We start from the raw sequence: 23440 nt of genomic DNA, 5'->3' as shown, positions 1-23440 counted from the left end.
GTCCTTCCAGTGAATATTCAGGGTTGATTTCCTTTAGGACTGGTTCGATCTCCTTGATGTGCCATTGGAAGGCTTCCTGGGAACTCCAAGAAGGAGCTGATCCTGTCCCAGGATCCCCCAGTAGCACACAGCCTCCTCAGTGGAGCAGCGCTGGCTAGGGTGGTGGGCTGTTTGTCCTTCGTGGGCAGAGGACTCAGAGTAACAGGCTGGTGAGACAAATCCCCAGTCACCCCACCCTTTGCCTCTTAGGCAACATAGCAAGAGATGTGTCAGCGTCTGTTTGGGCTTCACAACTGCAGAGCGTGGCTTCTGCGCAGGGCTGTCATTTCCAATGCTTGGAGGGTTGGTGAACACCAGGTGAGTCCCAGGGATTAGGTGATGGAAACCAGACCCTTTTCCAGGCCTCCAAGCAGCTGTCTTAAACCTGTTCCCCATGAGCTGCTGTCTCGCTTTGTTTGGTAATAACATCCCATCCCGCTCACTAGAATGCATGGCTACTGGCAATAGCAATAAAACAAAGGAAGAGCAGGCTTTCAACAAACTATGCTTTGAAATTATGAATGGTTGGTCATTCATTTATCAACATATCCTCCAATCAAGTGCATACTCTGCTTAAACACCAGAGGTGGGACTTCCCTGGTGGTCTAGTGATTCTCACTCCACGCTCCCAATGCAGGGGGCACGAATTGGATCTCTGGTTTGGGAACTAAGATCCCACATGCTGTACAGCACAGCCTAAAAATAACCCACCATAGGTAAAGGCTGACCTTACTTGTGGGGAAATTATGGTCTTCTAGGAAAGGCAGGTGTGGAGATAACAAGTCTAAAAGTCAGATCAGTCATTGCAAGTGTGCAACACACGGAGAGGCAGAAGACCGAGATGTGATGAGAGTGTAACAGGGACATCAGGAAGCCACTCCTGATGAAAGAGCACCTGAAGAAGTGACCATCGAACTGAGGTCTGAAGGACCATGAGGAATCAGCTTCTGAACTGCATGAAAAAGAGGTTTTGAGGCATAGGAAGTACCAAGGCCCTGAGTCAGACATGCACTTGGTGATTTCAGGAATTGAAAGCCTTGCAGGGCTGGGGCAAGGAGAGCGGGGGTGGGGGTGGGGAGGGGAGACCTGGGGAGGGAGGTGGTGGGGGGAGGGGCCAGACTACTGTGTATCAGGAAAAATTCATGTTTGCATATAACAGAATGCTGAACCTGAGGACTTAACAAGCATTCCTCCAGGGACCCAGGTTCTGTCTAACTGTCCACTCCACTATCCTATCTTTATTGCTTCCCTGGTGGCTCAGATGGTAAAGAATCTGCCTCCAATGCAGGAGACCAGGGTTTGATCCCTGGATTAGGAAGATCTCTTGGAGAAGGGAATGGCTACCCACTCCAGTATTCTTGCCTGGAGAACCCCGTGGACAGAGGAGACTGGCAGGCTATAGTCCATGAGGTTGCAAAGAGTCGGACATGACTGAGTGACTAACCCTTTCACTTGTCTTAATGCTCACAAGATGGCTGTTGAAGCTCCAGTCATCACATCTGCATTCCAGGCAGGAATAAAGAGAAGGGCAAAGGCAAGAGGGATGAGCAGTCAAATTTGACCTCTTGTAAAAGGCTCTGCTAGAACCTTCAGTATATCTCATAAGCCAGCCTGCATCACATGGTAAGCCTTAAGTCATCTAGGGAATGAAGTTTTTTAGTTGACTACATTGCTGCTTGCTACAAAATCAATGTGCTATTAATAAAGAAGCGGGGTAATGAATATTGGATAGGCGAAGTCTAGAGTTTGCCTCACAGGGCCTTGGAGGTCATGGTAAGGAATGTGGCCTTCAATCTGAGTGCAGCTGGGAAGCCACAGAATGTTCCAAGCAGGACTGTGACAAGAAGGGGGAGACATTGAGGGTTGCCCCCTTGCGGCACAGCATCACACAACTGTGGACTTGTGTATTAGCCTCCTAGGGCTGCCATAACAGAGTATCACAAACTGGGTGGCTTGAAACAATAGAAATTATTCTCTCACAGTTTTGGCCAGAAATCTGAATCAAGGTGTCAGCAAGGTCACAGTCACTCTGGAGGTTAGGGGAGATTCTTCCTTGCCTTCTCCTAGTTTCTGGTGGCCTCTGATAATCCTTGGTGTTTCTTTGTTTGTAAACTGCATCACTCCAATCTCTATCTTTGTTGTCACATGGACTTCTTCCCTGTGTCCCGTCTGTGTCTCTGTATCTAAATCTCCCTCTCCTTTGTTTTGTAACAATCATATAACAAGCCTGTCATTGGATTTAGGTCCCACCCTAATGCAGTAGAACCTCATCTTAACTTGACATCTGCAAAGACTTTTATTTCCATTCATGGTCATATCCAAAGTACTGGAAGTTATAACTTAAACATAGCTTTATGAGGGACACAATTAAACCTTCTATGCATTCAAAAGGACTAACCTGGTTAGTTCACCAGGTCAAAGAGGAACTTCCTTGGTGGTCCAGTGGCTAAGACTCCCAACTTCCAATGCAAGGGGCCTGGTAGGGTTCGATCCCTGGCCAGGGAACTAGATCCTGCATGCCGCATCTAAGATCTGACACAACCAAATAAATTAATTAAATTAAATAAAATTTTTTTTTAAAAGGACTAGAGTGCCACCTAGACCCTGCTTGGCTCTGTTGGCTGCTCATGTCCTCCTCCCCTACTTTTTATGAAAAGACAGCCCAGGAATTAGGGAAGCAAGTTTACTTCCAAAATCTTGACTGTGCTAGGCACTGGTCCCTCTTACTTCTATAAAAGGGCAAAAGGAAGGTTCTGGGCTCCCTGAGCAGGCCTCGCCTCACCTCAGCAAACCCTTCTCAGGCATCAAGGATTCAGGGATCCTGAGCTGTGGTGCAGAGGTGATTCTGCCTGTCCCTCTGTGTCAGGGGCTCAGAGTTTGAGGCGATGGGGTGGAGGTTGGAGAGGACATCTAAATGGTGGGCTGAATAGCATGTAAACTAGGGCTTCCTTTCTTCGGGCAAAATTTTAGGCCCACTGATGCTGTTTAATAAACCACTCCTCTGTTGGACCTAGTGGAGAGAAGAATTGAGCGGTAGCTGTGTCTGGCAGGTGGTCGCAGCTGAACCTGAACTGGCTTCAGAGCTGTGGTCCTGCAGACGTTCAGGTGCAGAGTGTTGGTCAGGGCCCCGTGGTTGTTCTTTGAGGTGGAATAAAACCCACTCACCACGTGATTCCCTGGAAGCAGCTTGGGGGCCTTCGGACTCTTCTCGTGGGCACATTTGTTCACGTGTCTTTGCATGAGTTGGTGTGCAAGGGGCTTGCTTTCTTGGCAGGTTTTCTTTTTTTTTCTGGAGCTTTTTTTTTTTTTAATTGAAGTATAGTTAATTTACCAGGTTTCCCTGATGGCTCAGATGGTAAAAAAATCTGCCTACAGTGCAAGATACCCAGGTTCGATTCCTGGCTCAGGAAGATCCCCTGGAGAAGCGAATAAGAGAGGAGCCTGGCGGGCTATAGTTCATAGAGTCTGAAAGAGTTGGACACGACTGAAGCAACTTAGCATGCGTGCATACATAGTTAATTTACAACGTTGTGTTAATTTCTGCTATACAGCTAAGTGATTCAGTATACACACACACACACACATATATATATACACATTCTTTTCTATATTCTTTTCCATTCTGGTTTGTCTCAGGGTACTGAATCGCGTTCCCTGTGCTACACGGTAGAACCTTGTTTATCCTTTCTATGTAAAATACTTTGCCTCTGCTAATCTCAAGCTCCCAGTCCATCCTTTCTGTACACCCGCTGCCCCGTGGCAGCCACAGGTCCGTTTTCTCTGTCCGTGAGTCTACTTCTGTTTTCAGACAGGTTCGTTTGTGTCATATTTTAAATCCCGCGTATAAGTGATATCATATGGTATTTGTCTTTCTCCTTCTGACTTCCTTCACGTATATGATAATCTCCAGTTGTATCCACGTTGCTGCAAATGGCATTATTTCATTCTTTTCCGACTGAGTGGTATTTCGTTGTATATATGTGCCACGTCATCTTTACCGAGTCGTCTGTCCATGGATGTTTAGGTTATTTTCATCTCTTGGCTATTGTGAACAGTGCTGCTATGAAGATAGGAGTGCATGTATATTTTTAAATTATAGTTTTGTCTAGATATATGCTCAGGAGTGGGATTGTTGGAGCATACCATAATTCTAGTTTTAGTTTTCTGAGGGACCTCCATACTATTTTCTATAGTGGTGTCAGGTGATTTTGGGGGTCGTTTTTTGCTTTTTTTTTCTTTTGGTGGTCACGGTGGGGATACCAGCAGAAATGACTGGGGATAGGAAACTTGGAGACCTAGAGGGGAAAATGTGACTTCTAGTCTTTGGCAGGGGGTGGGATGAGGGAATAAGCAGAAGCTGAAGGGGCTGCTTTCCTGAGGGAGGCTGTGAACACAGATATGCCCATGCCTGTGGGCAAGCTGAGATTCAGTGCTTCCTCCTCTGGGCATCTTCTAGGACCTCAGGGTAGATGACTGTGGCAGCAGTGGGAGGCAATATCCATGGGCACCCATGGCTGGTGGCATCAGGTTGGTTGGCCCCCCCTCAGAAGGTTTCATGAGTAAAACCAGAAATCCAACAAGCATGAGCCCAGGTGACTCTCACAAACAGTACCTGTGAGTCACCCCTTGAGGACTCCTGTGGATGGTGGAGGCCCTCACTGGGCAAGTCAGGGGAGATCAATAAGAAGGTGATCTTTAAGCTGAGCATTGAAGAGGAGGGATCTGCCAGGGGGAGAAAGCAGAGTCATTCTGGGCAGGGAGATCAGCATATGCAAAGGCCTGAGTGACCAACGGTGGACTGAGACTACTGGGAAGTTGGTCTGGTGAGTGGGTGCCCAGGATGCACAGGTGAAGGAGAGAGAGAGAGAAGTTAAGCTAGAGAGAGGGTGGGGCGGGCTCATGGGGGAACCTCATATGCAAGGCTGAGGTTTGGGTTTTCGTCTCCAGGGCAGTGGGAGCCCCAGATGGCTTATGAGCAGAGGAGTGTGGCCTCATGTGTTTCCGATTTGTTTACATTTGCTTGATGTCCATGCTAGGAATGGGTGGAGAGGCCGGCAGTCTAGAGGCTGGAGGGGAGGAACCAGGCAGTGGCCAAAGGAAATCTACCCCCCACCCCCACCCTGCCTGGCCCCGTGTTTCTCCTGCTCATCTTCCCCCAGCCCTGCCCCAACCCCAGGCCCCAGAGTGTGTCACCTGTCAGAAGAACAGAGTCTGCCTCCGGGCGGGTGGATAGAGCAGGCGACCCTTGGCCCTGCTCATGCTGGGACCCGGGCAAGGGCTGGCTGGGCAGCTGGCAGCTTGGCAGGGAAAACATGGTTAGCTCTGCTGTGTCTGCAGCCACTGCTGCCTGACAGCCTGATTAATGACCCGCAACGCCCAGGGCTCTGCACGGGTCAGCAGCCCCATGGCTGTGGCAGCGGCCAAATGGACCTGCCCGATGTGCCTCTGCTCCTCCTCGGCTGCGCTCCCAGATGGGCTGAAAGGCTTTGACATGGCCTCCTCCCCAGGCTCTTCCGCTCTTTCTGCTGCTTGTTTCCCAGCCTCCTTTAAATCCTGCCCCTAAATGCTCCCTTGCAGGAGAGGCTTTACAGAATTAACTCCCAGCCCTCTGGATTCTGGCTTATTCTTCATTTTGTCCCAATCAGGCACATAGTAAAGCTTAAAAATATGTCTTGAAGGCATCATTGCTGCTTCTTTCCCCGTTCTTAACTCTTTAGTGACTCATATGGGCCCTGTCTTATCTCTCTGCTAGAGGGTCTCTGTTTGGGTATTCCGTTTGCATGGGTCCCATCTCCTCCATCAGACTAGCAATGCCCAAGATCAAGGATCTGCCTCCGTCTTTAGATGGGTAGCTTCCAAGATTCAGATTTTTCTTCTCCGTTAAATTGGGTGCTCCCCAGGGTAGGGAGCTGTGTCTCCCCCTCAGACTGGGAGCTCCCTGAAGACAGGGCTCTGTTTGAGGCTACCTTATCTGTTGCTCCTTCATGTCCCAAGTTGAGCTCTGCCTTGGGTATGCTCTGGGGCAGGGGTGAGGTAGCGGGGAATGGAACTCGGGGCTCTAGGAAAACCCCTGGCCTGTCCTGGGGATGGCAGAGTGGAGCTCAGGTATAGCAGGCATGGATTTAGCTGGAGCAGAGCTGTTGGGGGCATAGCTAGGGGGCAGGTACTGAGCTCTCCAGGGCCAACGGCATCCAAGGGTCTCCCAGGCCTAAACCAGCTCTTCTGGACTATGGTCTGGGAGGACCGTGAATTCTCTATCCGGACATCTGGATGGAGGAGGTGAGAGGGTGGTTGCTAGCATCCTGTCTCCTCATCCTCCTGGGACTCTGTCTTGGATAACGACAGGAGGACAACCACAGCTACTATGTGTCCCGTCTGTATGGTCCCAGCGAGCCCCGCAGCCAGGAGCTGTGGGTGGACGTGGCCAAGGCCAACCAGAGCCAAGTGAAAGTTCACAGAATCCTCTCCAACACCCACCGGCAGGCTTCGGTGAGTGCCCCAGTCCCTGGCAGCACTGCCACAGGCTGGGAGGCTGGGGGCCAGCCCACTCTGCCTGGTGAGTGGGCATGGCTATGGCCTGAGGTCTGGGGTCTGGGGAGTGCCTTCCCAGGGGATCCTAGGGGGCTTGACCGGAGTTGGGGTGCCCACCTGTGGCCCTGGGGGCCTGCCCTGGACATGCCTACCCCCCCGCCCCATCCAGATAAGCATGGGGCAGTGTGACTGCCCGGCTACCTGGCCTGCATGTTGGCCCTGCTGACTCTCTCCCGTCCCCTGCAGAGAGTGGTCTTGTCCTTTGATTTCCCTTTCTACGGGCATCCTCTGCGGCAGATCACCATAGCAACCGGAGGTAAGGCCTTGTCTGTGGGGCTGGGAGAGGGTGTGGAGATTTCAGCTAGAACCTGGGACCTAAACTGGAAAGGTTCACCGGAGTCAGGGTTTTATAGATGGACTGGGGTGGGTCCCACATGTGGCTCTCTCTTGGGACCCCACTCTCAGGTGAGAGATCATAAGTGTTTCGGACCACCTCCCTCACATCTGCTGACTTAATTGTGTGTGTGTGTGTGTGGATGTGGGTGCACGTGCATGTGTGTCTCCCTCTGGGTCAGCACAGCCCAGTGTGGGCAGTCCCTTGGCCCTTGTGCTTCTGAGTCTGTGAGTGAGAGGGAGGAGACTGCACTGAGAGCCTGTTTCCTGGGACCAGGCTCCCTGTTGATATGAGGGAGCCTATCTTGGATTCCTGTGCACTTTCCAAGGGACAGAGATGGGTGGAGGGGCAGAGAGAACCTTCTCTAGTCTGGGCCCCTTTTGCTCTATATACACCAGACCCATGCCCACCATGTGATGCTGGGGGTCAGAGGTCCAAGACTCACTTCCAGCTCCATCTACGCTACTCCTTCCTGCATGAGGAAGCAAGTCCATCTCTGATGACTCATCTACGCTTCTTCCCACCCCAGGCTTCATCTTCATGGGTGATGTGGTCCATCGGATGCTCACAGCTACCCAGTACGTGGCCCCTCTGATGGCCAACTTCAACCCTGGCTACTCTGACAACTCCACAGTTGCTTATTTCGACAATGGTGAGATCAGAGCTCAGAGTTTAATTCATCCAGCTCCAGGGATCCCTTGGTCTAGCCCCCTTTAGAGGCGCCCAAGGCCCAGAGAGGGCAAGGGACTTTCACAGTCACACAGCACGGCAGCTACCCTACCTTTGTGTTCATTTTCCTCACCTGGGGACAAAATGCCTGCTACCTGATGAGAAAATTAAGTGAAAACAATTAGCTCTCGGTGCTGCCGTCTCTGGGGTCGCACAGAGTCGGACACGACTGAAGCGACTTAGCAGCAGCAGCAGCAGCAGCAGAGGTGAAATAAACATTAGAGACGTTGATTGTTTCTTACTCTCACCAGGTTGTCCCTTGAGAACCTACCTTCTGTCCCAGGAGAACAGAAGTTTCTACTGTTTCTCCTCCTTTTCATCTCAGGGGGTCAGGATAGGCAAGAAGGACAGGGCAGTGCTTGGGGTTGGAGATGATTCAGGTACAATTACAGTACCTGGTTGGGGGCGGGGAGGGTGCAGCAGGGTCTCCTGGCTCCCCTCCAGCTTGGGAGCCAGACTGTTTGTGGGCTGCCCAGTTTCTGCCTCCTGTCAAATTTCCAAACTGCCCCCATCATCGCTAAAGGCACTAGCTGGTGTCCCATCCACGTGGGCCACCATTTCTGCAGGGCCCTGCTCCCTGCACGACCTCCCTGACCAGCCAAGTCTCTGCTCTCCTCACCAGGGACAGTCTTTGTTGTTCAGTGGGACCACGTCTACCTCCAGGGTCGGGAGGACAGAGGCAGCTTCACCTTCCAGGCGGCTCTGCACCAAGACGGCCGTATTGTCTTCGGCTACAAAGAGGTGAGTGGGCCATTCTTTCATTCAACAAATATGTCGAGGCCCTGTAGTGCGCCAGACTTAGGGTGTGGTGCTGGAGATAAGGAAGTTCACAGGATGGCTGCCGGCCCATCTTTGTGGAGCTGAGAATCTGGCTTGGGGGATAGATAGTAACTGTGGGGGCAAGTGCTCTTAAACAGTGATGCCAGGAAAGCCTTTCACGGGGCTCTTTACCTGAACAGGAGCCTGGGAGGCTCTCCTGAGGAAAAGAGTTGAAATCTTCAGAATGTGTAGGAGTTAAGGAAGCAAAGAGGAGGGTGAAGTGTGTTCTGGGAGGGAGCAAAGCATATGCAAAGGCTCAGTGGCAGGACTGAGCATGGCTGGTATAAAGCACTGAAAGAAGGCGGCCTAGGGATTTCCCTGGCAGTCCAGTGGTTAAGTGCCCGTGGTATGGGTTCCATCTCTGGTTGGGGAGCTAAGATTCTACATGCCTCCCAGCTGAAAAAGCAAAACAGAAACAATATTGTAACAAACTCAATAAAGACCTTAAAAATGGTCCACATCAAAAAAAAAAAAAAAAAAAAATCTTGAAAAACACCACTCTGGCTTCAAAGTGGAGAGCAGAGGGCTGGGACTCAGAGGGAATGCTGGGAGATGATGCAGGAGAACGGGCCAGCTTGGGGTAGGGTGGGGGTGATGGAGAAAACTGGATAGATTTGAGAGCCTGTTAGGAGGCTAGTTAACAGGATTGGAGATGTGTTTGACAGAGGAGGAGGGAAATGAAAGGAAGCTGGGAGAGGCTGAGGGTGACTCCTCCATGGAGGTGCCATTCACAAAGAGAAAGAAAAGAAAAAGGAAATGTGTTTGGAGATGATGTGGGGAAGACTTGGAATTTGGATGGGCCCATTGGGTTGAGATGTCTGAGCCCTCCAGGAGCCAATGCCCACCAGGCAGATGGGTCTGAAGCTCCAAGAAGAGCTGGTCCAAGAGTGTTTCGGGGGTAGATGGAGCCTCTTCTTCCCCGCCTGCAGATCCCTATACCCGTCCTGGAAATCAGCTCGTCCCAGCACCCTGTCAAAGCAGGCCTGTCAGATGCCTTCATGATTCTCAATCCATCCCCAGATGTACCAGGTGAGACCCCATGGACCCACAGAGATCGCTGGATGGGGCTGGACTCAGCTCAGATTGAGCCAGACTGGTGGGGGAGAGGGCAGTGGTAGGAAGTGGTTGGGGGTGGGTAGGAGGAGTTAAGTGGGAACTGAGGGAGAAAAGGGGCAGAGTGAGTTCCAACTTCTCTTCACTCGAGCTGAGGAACCATTTTTCCAATAAAATTTCCAGTGGGAGGCACTGCTCTGGTGGTGGAGGGGGGTGGGGAGCCAGGGCCCTTCCATTTAGCACACCCTCCACTTAGAAAAATCTCCAAAGACACTAAATTAGGGTTTATTAGTCCTCCCAGCACACAACCGTAATTGCCTCCCAAACCCAGATGATAGAAGGAGCATCACAGCGGGCTTCAGGAGACAGGAAAATTAGATTTCTCTCCTGTCCCTGATCCCCGTTCCCCAATTCCCCTTCCTGGAGGCAACCAGGGCCACCAGGGTATTTCTAGAGCTACAAGCCTTCGGGTAAGTATACATAAGTGTATTTATCATAAACAATGGCATAAGCTGTCCTCTGTTCTGCTCCTGAATAAAGTATATCCTGCCCATCTTTCTGGATCACTCTTTTTAATAACTGTACACCCCTCGCATGGATGTACCTTAGTTGAACCAGTCCCCTGGGCCCAGACTTTTCAGTTGTTTTAATCTTTCTTTACAACAAATAATACTGCAGTGAATATTCTTGCAAATATGTACTTTTATGCTCTTGCATGAATATTTCCATAAGATTACTTCCCATCACTTCACCTGTCCCTCCACTGTCCCTTCTCCCACCCCCAAACTCCCAGCACTCTAGCGAGTGGCTCAGACCCTGCTCTGTTGCACAGTCAACTACTCTAATTGGTTGGTTAAAACCTATACTGAGCCAGTTACTAAAGAGTTTCAATATCACCCTGGTTGTATTAGTTAGCTACTGCTGCATAACAAATTGTGCCAAAACTTAGAGGCTTAAAACATTATCTCAGGGTTTCTGTGGATCAGGAAACAAAGCATGACTTAACTGGGTCCTCTGGTTTAGACTCCTTCACAGGCTGCTCTCAAGGTGGTTGCCAGGCTTGCCTCAGTGACTGCTGGGGGGACATCTAAGAGCTTTCATGTGGTTGTGACAGGATTCAGTTCCTCCTTCGGTTCTGGCTGCGTGAACGTCCCCATAGGACAGTTCATACTGTGGCAGCTGGCTTCCATCAGAGCAGGCAAGGAAGACAGCAGTAGAGGGTGAGCGAGAGGGAAGCCAGAGCCTTCTCATAACCTCACCACTTTTGCCACCTTCTGCTGGTTGGAAGGAAGTTCCTAGGTCCAGCCCACACTCAAGCTGGGATTAAACAGGGTGTGAATCCCAGGAGGCAGGGATCACTGGGGTCATTTAGGGGCACACTGATTACAACCCCATCCCTAGATACTGAGCTTATAGTTATCTTATTGGATTATCCTGCAGCACTGTAAATGAAGTCTGTGCATTTGTCTCTTTCTAAATGAAGATAAGGAGGCCCAGAGAGGTGGCGTGACTTGCTTTTACACAGCTCTGAGGGTTAGAACTGAAACCCAAATCCTCTGTATTTTAAACCCTAGTGTCCACCATTGAGGCTTTCTAAATCCAACCAACTCCCACTCCATCCAGAGCGGGCAATCCTTCCCTCCTCAGTTCCCCAAACACCCGCAGCACTGTGTGCACACACCCAGGCTGTTTTATAGGAAGGACTGTTCTTGGTATCCATGCCTCCCTGCCCCTCCCCACGGCCCTGTTTTGCGCACCTCAGGGGTGGGGTCTGTGCCCCCCTCGCAGGCCCTGTGCCCAGCGGCAGGAAATGTGTGTTGGATCCAGCTGTAGAATGAGGGTGAGTTAGAGGAAGTCAGATCCCCCGAGAGTGTCTGCCTCTGAGGCTCCTCTGTGGTTCTAGAATGAAAGGCTGTTTTAGAGCAAGCCAGGGAGATGTGGGGAGGTGTGGTAATGAGGGGCGAGGGAGGAAGCAGAACCCACCTGAAATAACAGGAGGGCGGCTGCGCCTGTTCTGTGAGACCTGGAGGAAATACAAGGGCTGTTGTGGGAGCGGCCAAATCAGGTGGCTCCAGCTGTGGTTCATGAGGCGCTGAGTCTACCAGCCAAGGGAAACCCACGTCTGACTCTAGACACTGCCCAGCAGTTCCTGGCCTCCAGGCTCCCTGCCCCCTGTCCCCTGTCTCCCTACTCCTTGTTGTCACTGCCAGACAGAGCTGATCTTGTCATTCTCTGGCTCCTTGTGGCCCAAAACATGAATTCAGAGTTCTTAGCATGGCACTTGGGGCCTACACAGCTGGGCACAGCTTACTGTTTCATTTTTCTTTCAGTGTTATTGAGTCGTGTCCGACTGTTTGCGACCCCATGGACTGGAGCCCTCCAGGCTTCTCTGTCCATGGGGATTTTCCAGGCAAGAATATTGGAGTGGGTTACCATGCCCACTAGGGGATCTTCCCAGCCGAGGGACTGAACCCAGGTCTCCCGCATTGCAGGTGGAGTCTTTGCCGTCTGAGCCACCAGAGAAGCCATAAAGCACTGTGTAACTTTCAGGCGTTAGAGCATAAGGATCTGACTTACATACATCATGAAATGATTACAATGTTTAGTTAACATCTCCCATCTCATGAAGATGCAAAATTAAAGAAAAAAAATAGACTTTTTTCCTTGTGATGAAAACTCTTAGGATTTATTCTCTTAATAACTTTCATGGATAACATACAACAGTGTTAATTATATTTCTCACATGTATTATGGGCACAGGCCTACCCTTATGGGCTGGTCTCTGAACCCTCCTGTCACCCACCACTCTGTCCAGTCAGCACTGGTCTGCATGCCCTGTGTTCCCCAAACATGCCAAGAGGGAATCTGCATCTTTCGGATGCAGTTCCTCATGTAAAAGCCACCCCCTACCCTAGTCCTTTTACCACTTGGCAAAATCCTACTTATCCATTGGTCCAGCTTCCTCCATGCAGCAGAATTCACGTTCCTCCTCCATCCTCCGGGCACTTTGTTAAGAGCTTTAATATAGAACTCTTGACACCATCCGGCCTCATTCGTCTTCTCCCCAACTAGCTGTGAGCTCCTTGGGGCTCCAGCACTTAGCCCAGTGTCTACAGCAGGGCAGGTGCTCAAAAAATGATCCCTGGAACGGGTGCTGAAGAGACTGGGTGTGGTAGAGACCGTGTGCTCTGCCCTCTGGTGACCCTAAGTGAGAACAGAGCCTGACATCTGAGTTTAGGGGTGAGTGCTCTGATAACCGTATCTCTTTCTGTCAGAGATTTTTCAGCTTGGGGATCAGGTGTGGACTTGAAAGGAGCACTGAGGTGTGGGTGAAGTAAATCACATGTATGCATTTTTCTAGGGCAGTATCCATGGCCTTCAGTGGATTTTAAATAGGCTACAACTCCTGCTTTTCAGAGTGATGGCTTTTATGTGGCTGAGAGATCAGATTCCTCTGGGTCTGATAATCAACCCAGCAAATAGGGAATTCATTTGAATTTGGTTGAGATGCAAATATTGGGTTGGCCAAGAAGTTCGTTTGGGTTTTTCCATAAGATATTATGGAAAATGAACTTTTTGGCCAACCCAATAACAATACATTTCAGAAAACCATGATAGAAGTTCAGGGAAAGGCCTTTGGTCCACAGACAATGTCACTGTGGGAGTCACTGTGGATATTCCTGTTGTCCCAACCCACCTGTCCCATAGAATAGGCGATGTCCCTGCCCTGGCACCCAAGCTTGCCTCCTCCCTGCCTGGGGTGCTGTGAGGAGTGGCATTTACTCCCCATTATTCAACTGAACCATGTCTGGGGGACTCTCTCCTTCCCCCAGGCCCCCAACACTTTACTCCCACCCCTGTCTGAAGGTGGACGGAATTCTGCACAGTCTCATGTCTGGGGATTGAGGGAGGAAAACAGGCAGAGTTTCTCTTACCATCACTTCCTTGAAGAAACCGCTCTGCAGGCTTTGGAGCAGAGAGTCTGCAGAGTGTGCTTTGTTGCAGAGAAAAGATTCAGATTAGTAGCGTCTGTTTGCAGAAGCAGGCAAAACATACAGAGTAGTTGATACACTCTGTATTTGACTGGCGGGGGGCCCAGAAGTCAATATAATTTCCTCTATTCATTTAAGAAACCCTGTCTTTCACGGACAGTATAAAAGCAACTTTAGGGTCTCCAATATAAAAACTGATAGATTCTGAATTAATGGAATCGATTAATGAGGATTTCCTTATTAAAACTCCAAATGGCAACCTGCCACTTGGCTGGCCCCAGAATAGCCTTGGATGGCCCAAGCACTGGAAACTTCTCCTGTTCCAGAACCTTCCTTTCGTTTCAAAGGCAAACTTGAGAAAAGTGGCAGCGGCCTGAGCTGTACCTTGGTGCTGGGTGGGGAAGAGGAGGCCCGGGAACTGGCAGCAGAGGAGTGAGAAGGAGCAGCCAAGTGAGGGCACGGGAGGGGGTATCGTCACCGTATCCAGCCCATTTTGTCATCTCCCTGCTCCTGATAAGGTCCTCCTTGGTGCTCTTTTCTTGTGGCTCTTTATCCATCCTGGTGCCCTCCCCCAACCCCGCCCCCATGGACCTGATTTTTACTTTTATTTTCTGTTTTTCCTTCAACTCTGCTCCCTGAGCGTCTACTTTCCTTGTCTCCTCTCCTCCCTCAGTCCCTTTTCTACTTTGCATCTGTGTTGAGGGGCCTCCCCTGCTGGGCTGCAAGCTCCTTGGGGTATAAGATTCTCATTGTATTTATCTCTGGGGTCCCCTGCTAGGGCTCGAGTCACGATTACTAAATGAATAACTGAATGAGCAGAGGAAGATGTGAATGAATAAATGAAAAATGCCTCCTGATCCACCATCTTCCATTTTTTGTATGGTAGCCACCGTCTCGGAGGGGAGTTTGTGGCTGGATCTGTCAGTGTGATTTCTTCTGATCAAACCAAACCCCTCCCACTGGTGTCTGGTGTGGAAACAAAACGGGACATGCCAAACTCTCCTTTGAGCCACGGACGTCTCTTGATTGCATGGCAGGGCTCTCCGGGTCTGGATCTTAGCATTTCTGAATGTTTGATGAGTGGAAGCAGAGAGAACACATAACGTCTCAAACTGCCAGGAATGTGGCTCTGGGGCGGCCACCATCTCGGTTCCGGGAGGGATCTGTTGGTCACGAAGACGGACGTCATCATCTTGGGCGAGCCCCAGATGTTGGCAAGATAATCCAGATGCAAGTAACACAGACTGGGATACTAAGGGTTCTGTTTATTGAGAAATAAAAGTCTTACCAAATCAGACACTTAAACAAGTACAAGTTGGCCGCTGAAGTGAGCAAATATTTTTAGTCAGAGATGTTTCCGTCCACCCACCCTCCTCCCCCTTCTTACCACACACATCTCCCCTTCCCTGCTGGTGGGGCTGTGCTGGGTTTTGGAGGATATATCCCATTATCTCTGGCTGAACCCTCACTTAAGGCACATCCCCACTCCCCAGCTGGCTGGTTGGAGACCCATCCCTAGATTCTGGGGTAGGGTTTACTGGGAGCCCCGCCTTCCCCAGCTGCTCCTTGCTCCTGTCTATCCCTAAACTCGACTCTCTTGACAAGTTCATGCATCTCTCTTCATGCCTCAACACTGACCCCTTTGTCCTATTTCACCTTCCTTCTAACTGAGGTTTGATTCCTGGGTCGGGAAAATCCGCTGGAGTAAGGGATAGGCTACCCACTCCAGTATTCTTGGGCTTCCCTTGTGGCTCAGCTGGTAGAGAATCCCCCTGCAATGTGGGAGACCTGGGTTCGATCCCTGGGTTGGAAAGATCCCCTGGAGAAGGGAAAGGCTACCCACTCCAGTATTCTGGCCTGGAGAATTCTAGGGACTGTATAGTCCGTGGGGTCACAAAGAGTTGGACACGACTGAGTGACTTTCACTTTCACTTTCCTAACTGAGAGCCAGCTCTCCCCTACAGCGCTGTAGGTAGAGACACCCTGGAAGCCAATACTCCTGCTTTAAGCTCTAACTTCGGAAGGGTCTGGCTTTCTGTGGCCCGTTGCGGGTGGCCCTTTTGAGAAAGGCCATAATCTGTGGTGGGCTGGGGAGGAAAGGCGTCCTTCCTTTGTGCTGCGGGCTGAAGTTATGATAAATTGCTAGGGTTTTCCTGACTATTTATAAGCCATTCATTCGTTCACAGTCCTTTCTCAAGACCCTGTTGTGTGCCAGGCCTGGGGCGAGGGGCTGGGGGACAGAGACGTATAACTTGCAGGCTCTGCCCTTGGGGAGCTCACAGTCTCAGGGGGCGGGTGGCCAGCAGAGTAAATGTTTGTGAAGCGGGTGACATTGGGTGGGGCACAGGGGGCTGTGGAGCTCAGAGGAGGGGCCACTAACTGCATCCCTGCTTGGGGGATGTCTTCAAGGAGGACCTGTCATTTGAGTTGAGCCTTGACAGAAGAGGCAGATTAAGGAATAAATGTTTACACAGAGTTTAGACTCCAGGGCCTCAGACATCTTGGAAGACCTGGTTTCACATTTACTTTTATCCTATTCCATTTTGGTGTTGAAGGGGGTGATTTTTCAGTAGAGTTGGCCCCTGGGGGTGGTGGGTGGGATGGAGCTGCGAAAGGCTGCCTGGAAGTTTCCCATCCTCCATCTAAGGTCTCACATGGCCCAGGCTCAGTCGAAGTACAGGCCATCTTTGCAGAGAAGTTGGTGTCACACAGGGAGGGCCCTACCGCACCTGTGGGCTGTTGGGTGAATTGAAAATTGGAGCCTCTTCTGAGCAGATAATCTCTCACCTCAATCTCTTTCAGACCCACCCCTGCTTGGCAAGGGGCGTTTCTTATATCAAAAAAATCTCGTGTGTGTGTGTGTGCACATGTAGGTGCTCACATACACACATGTGACTCTGTGTGTGTGTGTGTGTGTGCAGGCGCTCACATGTGCACATGTGAGTGGGTGGTACTCACATTTGGAGTGCAGACCTTTGAGGTGGGTCTGCAGATTCCTCTTTAGTTCCAGGGGAGCTTTGTGGCCACCTGAGCCAGAGCAGTTTCCTTTGTGTTGCACAGAATGTCTCAAGGACATTCTGTGGTTGCAGACGTTTTAGGGACAGAGGTGTCCCCAGGCTCTGCCACAGAGAAGAGAGCACAGTGGAAAGAAAGCATGCTTTGGGGTCATCACCTGGGGTTCAGTCCTGGCTTAAGCAGGAGGTGTTAGTTGCTCAGTCATGCCTGACTCTTTGTGACCCCATGGACTGTAGCCCACCAGGCACCTCTGTCCGTGGAATTCTCCAGACATGGTTTGCCATTCCCTTCTCCAGGGGATCTTCCTGACCCAGGGATCGAAGCCAGGGTCTCCTGCATTGCAAGTAGATTCTTTGCCATTTGAGCCAAGCTATAGATTGAGGATAAATAGATGATAGAAACATAACTGAAATGTTCTTTTGAGCAGTATATGCTGCCCTAGATTTTTCGTTCAGGTCAGGGTGCCCAGCTGTCACACAGGACACTCTGCTTTTTATGGATGCCCCTACTGAGTCCACTCCAGTGTTCTTGCCTGGAGAATCCCAGGGACGGAGGAGCCTGGTGGGCTGCCGTCTATGGGGTCGCACAGAGTCAGACATAAGTGAAGCGACTTAGCAGCAGCAGCAGCAGCTACTGAGTTCTGCCCCCTTAGGAAACTTTCCTCAAAATCACCTTCAGCTGGAAGGAAACTTATATCACCTGGGCTTCTAGTGGCAAAAAACCCAGCTGAAACTAGTTCAGCTGAAAAGGGGTGCATTGGGAATACTGAAGTAGCCCAAAGAACCAAAGGAAGAGCCAACACCTGGGAAGATAGGGCCAGGGCAGGTCCGGGACTCCAGGGACTGGGGTGCCACCAGTATTCCATGCTTCTTTCCCCAATATGGCTTCATCCCCTAGCTTTCCCCATGAGACTGGAACTGTGGCCATTCATGGACACCAAGCTTGCATCTTCTCAGCATTATTACTAGAGAGCAAAGGGCTGCGTGGTTACAATTAAAAAGTCCCAGGGAAGGTCTCTGATTGGTCCGACTTCATCAGATGCCCAACCCTGGACCAATCACTGTTGGCCAGGGAGGCAGAGTCATGAAAGAAGATACAGTACAGACCACATGTAGGAAGGGGCTGGGGGCAGTTCCTTCTGTTTCCAGAAGGAAGAAGGGCTGCTGGGTAGGCCAAACACTAAGTGGCCCTTTCCCCTCATGGGAAAGCTCATTCATGAAACTCAGCTGCTTGCAGCCTGTGTTTTGGAGCTGAAGGAAACCAACCGCAAGTCATGGTTCTTCGGGCATGGGGGAAATATCAGAGCATCTCAGACTGCCATTTTAGGAAAAGTCTTTCTATCTACAATTCCAGCTTTTTCCTCGCAAGGGTGTTGGGGCAGTAATGTTTTTCCACTTCACAGATAAGAAACTGAGGCCCTAAGGGTATCCAACTTGTCAGGAGCAGAACTTGACTCAGAATTCAGGTCAACCTGGCTCCAGCCCTTGAACCATCAAGGAGAGGAGAGGATCTCCGAGGTCAGCCTGTCCATCTGCAGACATTTGCAGAGCATTCACTGTGGGTCAGGTTCAGGACCAGATGATCGCAGTTGACTGGTCTCCACCCTCCAAATTGACCATCATGACTACATCATGCAAGGAGTGCAGTGGGAGGAGGGCCTGGGGCAAAGCGGGTAATAGGAGGGAGCTGGTCAAGGGGGGCTGCTCAGAGAAAGTGGCCCTCAGCTAGATCTGAAAGAGTGGGATAGACAAGAAGAGAAGGGGTGGAAGAGTGTGATGGGTCAAGGGAACAGCAGCTGTGAAGGCACAGAGGGTGGACTCCTGTGCTCTGGCCCCAGCGGCAGCTGGGCCTCTGCATTGTCAGCCTACTTATGACCTAGGATTGACTACTCACAGTCAACTCCCCTCCTCCTGTCTCTCCAGAGTTTCAACAGCATCATCCCGGGATGACGGTTTTACTTCCTGCCCTTGGGGGCTGCATACTGACTCTTGGTTCCTCTCACTACAATCTCCTGCCCCTCTGTTAGGCTCCAGGCCCCAAAGCCTATGAAATGCTCCCAATGATAGGCTCTGTCTCTGTTTCAGAATCTCGGAGAAGGACCATCTTCGAATACCACCGTGTGGAGCTGGACCCCAGCAAGGTCACCAGCACATCTGCCGTGGAGTTCACCCCGTTGCCAAGTAAGTAGGGCTTGTCCCCACTGATGGAAGAGAGGCATTCTGCCATCCTGGCAAGAGCACTGAAGTCAGACTGAGTTCCATCCCAGGCTCACCAAGGTCCCCTGTCTAGATACGGCCACCTGACTTCTCTGGGCCTCCGTTTCTCATTTGTAACATGGGCCTCACACTGCCTCCTTCCCAGGGCTATGGTATGGGTGAGAACTGCACTAGGTAGAGCTGAGGATGCAAATCAAAGTCCAGACACTCACTGGCACATCCCAGGCCCAGGGCATGGCTTGTGCTTGATACATGACAGTTGCTGGTATTAACGGGCTTCCCCGGTGGCTCAGAGGTAAAGAGTCAGCCTGCAGTGCAGGAGCTGCAGGAGACACAGGATTGATCCCTGCATCTGGAAGATCCCCTGGAGGAGGGCATGGCAACTCATTCTAGTATTCTTCCCTGGAGAATCCCATGGACAGAGGAGCCTGGTGGGCTACAGTCCATGGGGTCACAAGGCGTCGGATACAACTGAAGCGACTTAGCACACAGGCGCTGTTATTAACATGTAATTGTAACCCAGGAAAGAGATACCTCTGATAACTTGGATTGAGCTCGTAGAAAAGATAATACAGGAACTGAATGGAACCGTAAGTTTATCATTGCATTTTCTTTAGAGGAGGCGTGATGCTGGCATCCACAGGCAGAAGACAGTGTCGGGTTTAGCCAGCAGCCCTCCAGGATCCAGGGGGCTGGGTCCTGTAACTCTTCTGCACCTTGCTCACCTGCTGTTGAAGGCACACCATGGTGGAGGCCCCCCACCACTGCTGCGGAGCCTGAAGGATCCAGTCAGGGCAGATGGGGAGAGTGAGGGAAGGACAGTGCTCCTGTTCATATATATATATTTATTATTTATATAAACTGCACCAGGTCTTTTATGTGGCTCATGAGCTTCAGTAGTTATGGCACATGTGTTTAGCTGCGGCATGTGAGACCTAGTCCCTGACCAGGGATTGAACCCAGGCCCCCTGCATTGGCAGCATGGAGTCTTAACCACTGGACCACAAGAGAAGTTACCACCTGCCCCGCCCCCATGCTTATATTTCTAAAGACAGTTTTAATTTCCTCTCCTGCTTCATGATACCTCCCAGCTTCCCTCTGGAGTCATGGCTTTCTCCCTGCCTTCTGGGGCGGTTCTTGCCTCTCTTTCTCCTCTTCCTTTTCCTTGGAGGTTCTGGGAGCAGGGGGTGAAGAAAGAAGAGGAGGAGGAAGGGTCTTCTCAAATGCTAGGCCATGTCCCAGCAGGTGTCCTCCCCTGATGCCTAGGGACAGGGCTGGGACCCCTGGGGTCCCAGGCTCACCCGCATCCCAGTCGCCCTCCCTCTGGGCAGAGCTTTCTCTAGGACTGGTGAGAGCAAGCCTTGGGTCCCAGGAATGACTAAACTACATTTGGGAGCAGGGACATCCAAGGGCAGGGCTAACCACCCAGGCAGAAGAAGTGGAACATCTGGGAATGCAGTTTCTGGGACACGTCTGTACATTTAAGCCTCTTCCACCCCTCCAGTGAATTTTGTGAGCATTTAATAGCACACAGGACATCTGAAATGCAGATGAAAGTAAAGGTCAGTGTGTTTTTTTAATGTCTCATGAGGCTCCTAGGGATTTTTCTCAGTTTGACTGGAGCCATTTAAGGGGCCTCCAGAGTCACTGGGAATGAGCAGGTCATGGGCTCCCAAGTCCAGGAGGGAACTGCTACTGAAACTGTGATTTAAACTCCTGGAAGCTGGTTTGCCTTGTTCTCAGAAAACTCTGCACCCCACAGCCCCAGGTTTTCTCCCTTACCTTTGGGGGTTGGAGGACTTAGCCAAAATTCTTCCAGAGATGTGGCTCTTCAAGCCATCATACACCATGGCCGGTCCTTCTTCTAGAAGAGACTCCTGAAAAGGTGGGCTGGTGTGAAGGTGGAAGCTGGGGAAGGGGGTCTCCCAGGGGGACCTCAAGGCTAGGAGCTCAGGTTCTTGGCTTAGACAGACCTTGGTTCAAACCCAGATCTGCCTCTCTTAGCTTTGTGACTCTCTCCAAGCCTCAGGTTCCTCCTCTGTAAAATGGGGATGAGAGCAACTCTATATCAATTCCATAAACTTTTGTTAACTGCCTACCACATGCTGGGCACTGCTGTAGACCCTCGGGGTGCACCAGAGAAGAAAACAGCCAGAGCGCTGTCATTCTGGGGTCAGGCCAGTCCCTGCTTGTTTTCTGCCTACGGAGTTCCCTCCACCCTTCCAAAGCCTGCAAAGCCCTGGTAGACGAAAGCACACAGTGCCCCCTGCAGCCAGTCCCTCCCACAAGGCAATTAGAGGTGACCACACTGTGCCCGAAGCAGTTTTTCTCCCCCTCACCGAGGGCTAGTTCCCAGATGCTGTCTTGCTGGGGGTCCACAGAATGCAAACTGGTTCCCTAATTAATGGATTGTGGTCCAGGCCCATGAAAACCCACAGAGTGAAGAAATGCCTATTGAATAAGTGGTCATTTTCTGTGGTTAGCGGTCACTTCTTGCTGTTACCAACGTGTTCTGTTCAGCTGCTCTTCAGATGAGTCCTCAGAATGCATACAGTTATTCCGGGTCAGTGTCTATCTATCCTTATAGTAAAATGGATGGATTTTGTGGCAGCTGCTTGCCACTCTGAGGTCATTTAAGAGGGCAGCATTTGAGTGAGTGAACAACTCTTAAAATCCAGCTCCCATTCTTCCTGCTCCCCTGGCCCTCTCTGCTTTTCTGGCTGGCTGATGACAGAAGGGATCCACACACCCTCCAGCAGCCACTTCCACTAACTTCCCTGCTCTCCACCCCTGCCTTGCCCAGCGAGGCCCCAGCTGCCATTCCTCCCCATTCCCACCACCTTCCACCTCTCCACCCTGCAGAGTGCTGCCTACTGTTGGGAGCATCCTGGAACCTACTCCTGGGCCTCTGCACAGAGGGGTCCCTCTGCCTGGACTTCTCCCCCAGGAGAGTTGCCTGCTGGCTTCCCTTCTCTGCGTCTCCTCAGAGGCCTTCCCCAGCCTCCCTGAGTAAAACACATCCCTGACTTGTTCTGCTCCACTTTTCTCCTGGCCCTTCTCACCACTGGAAGCCCCAATGTAATGTGTTAGTTGTTCAGTCGTGTCTGACTCTTGGCAACCCCATGGACTATACCCCACCAGGCTCCTCTGTCCATGGACTTCTCCAGGCAAGAATACTGGAGCGTGTTGCCATTCCCTTCACCAGGGGATCCTCCCGACCCAGGAATCAAATCTGGGTCTCCCGTATTGCAGGCAGTTCCTTTACCATCTGAGTCACCAGGGAAGCCCAGGCAGAGCCCTAGGGTGGATCTTTTTGTCTGTATATTTGTCGACCATCTCCTCCATTTGCTTGCAGGCTCTATGCGGGCAGTACTTCTGGCTTTTCCTGTTCACACTGCATCTCCAGGGACAGTACTGGGCCCTTGATAGATGCTCAATAAATTTTTGTTGAAAGAATGAACTAGTGAATGAGCACCTGAGAGGAACGATGGACCAGAGTCGATAACAAGTATCATTCACTGGCTCCCTGTGTGGCCGGCACTGTTAGAAACCCTCTCACAGCTGGCCTACCACACAGACAGCATCCTTATCCCTCTATTACAAATGGGGTACTGAGGCACCAAGAGGCCAGGTGACTTTCCAGGGAAGATTTAAGCCTGTTTGAGCAGAGGTCAGCACATTCCCTGGAAATAGCTCACTTCCAAGAGGAGAGGGAGAGGAAAGGAACGGAATCCCGTACACCTGGTTTACTCTTGAAAACTCAGAGCCCAGACTTCCCTGGGAGGAGCTGGAGAGGCCAGGAGTGGGTGTCTGTTGGCAATTCTGCCACATGGAGTCATCAGGAGTTGGGAGCGCTAGCTGGTCAAACCAGAACATCTAAAATCCTTTCAAGTGATAGAAGACAGCACAACTGTATTATAAACACTAAATTTGCTAAGAGACTCGATCTTAATTGTTCCCAGCACTGGAAGAAATGATACTGATGTGGAGTGGTGGAGGCGTTAGCGAAGGCTACCATGGTCATTGGACAGCAATATAAATGGATAAAATCAATGTGCTGCACACCTGAAACTTACATGATGTTGTATGTCAAATATATCTTGATTTTAAAAAATCCTTTTCAACCCTGTAAATTATAGGCAACAGGCCAGAAGTCTAACTTCCCAGACTAGGTGTGATTCCTTGTACATCCTTATGACACCCTGTAATCTTCCTTTGTAAACCATATCACAAGGATAATTATGTAGTTATCTTTGTTTGATGATCTGCTTAGTGTCTGTCTTCCCGTGTGACTGTAAGGCCCAGGAAGGCAGGTACCAGGTCTTACTGCTGAACGGCCAGCACCAGCTCAGGGCTTGATCTGCTAGTGATAAAAGGAAGAAAGGAAGCGGGGAGGTGGGGACAGGGAGAGAGGGAGGGAGGGAGGGTAAAGAGGGAAAGTCAGAGAATCAAGGCTGGACTCAAATGTGCGTTAGTTGCTCATCATCTCCAACTCTTTGTGACCCTGTCAACTGTAGCCCTCCAGGCTCCTTTGTCCATGGGATTCTTCAGGCAAAAATGCTGGAGTGGGTTGCCATTTCCTTCTCCAAGAGATCTTCCCAACCCAGGGATCAAACCCTAGATCTCCCATGTTCCAGGCAGATTCTTTACCA

At 50.8% G+C, this 23440-nt stretch overlaps 1 protein-coding gene across 1 annotated transcript in view; it reads left to right on the top strand.

Moving 5' to 3' along the window:
- PLXDC1 (plexin domain containing 1) overlaps positions 1 to 23440 on the top strand; it is a 66515-nt gene that overhangs the window by 24725 nt on the left and 18350 nt on the right. Inside the window, exons 3-8 of the mRNA XM_019981976.2 lie at positions 6385 to 6528; positions 6817 to 6886; positions 7494 to 7616; positions 8316 to 8434; positions 9442 to 9541; positions 18657 to 18752. Coding sequence (XP_019837535.2) covers positions 6385 to 6528; positions 6817 to 6886; positions 7494 to 7616; positions 8316 to 8434; positions 9442 to 9541; positions 18657 to 18752 — 652 coding nt within the window. The remainder of the gene's footprint in view (positions 1 to 6384; positions 6529 to 6816; positions 6887 to 7493; positions 7617 to 8315; positions 8435 to 9441; positions 9542 to 18656; positions 18753 to 23440) is intronic.

This window comes from Bos indicus, chromosome 19, assembly GCF_029378745.1.
Source record: "Bos indicus isolate NIAB-ARS_2022 breed Sahiwal x Tharparkar chromosome 19, NIAB-ARS_B.indTharparkar_mat_pri_1.0, whole genome shotgun sequence".
Taxonomy (NCBI): domain Eukaryota; kingdom Metazoa; phylum Chordata; class Mammalia; order Artiodactyla; family Bovidae; genus Bos; species Bos indicus.
Note: the sequence above shows the minus strand (reverse complement) of the source record. Positions and strands in the feature narration are given on the sequence as shown.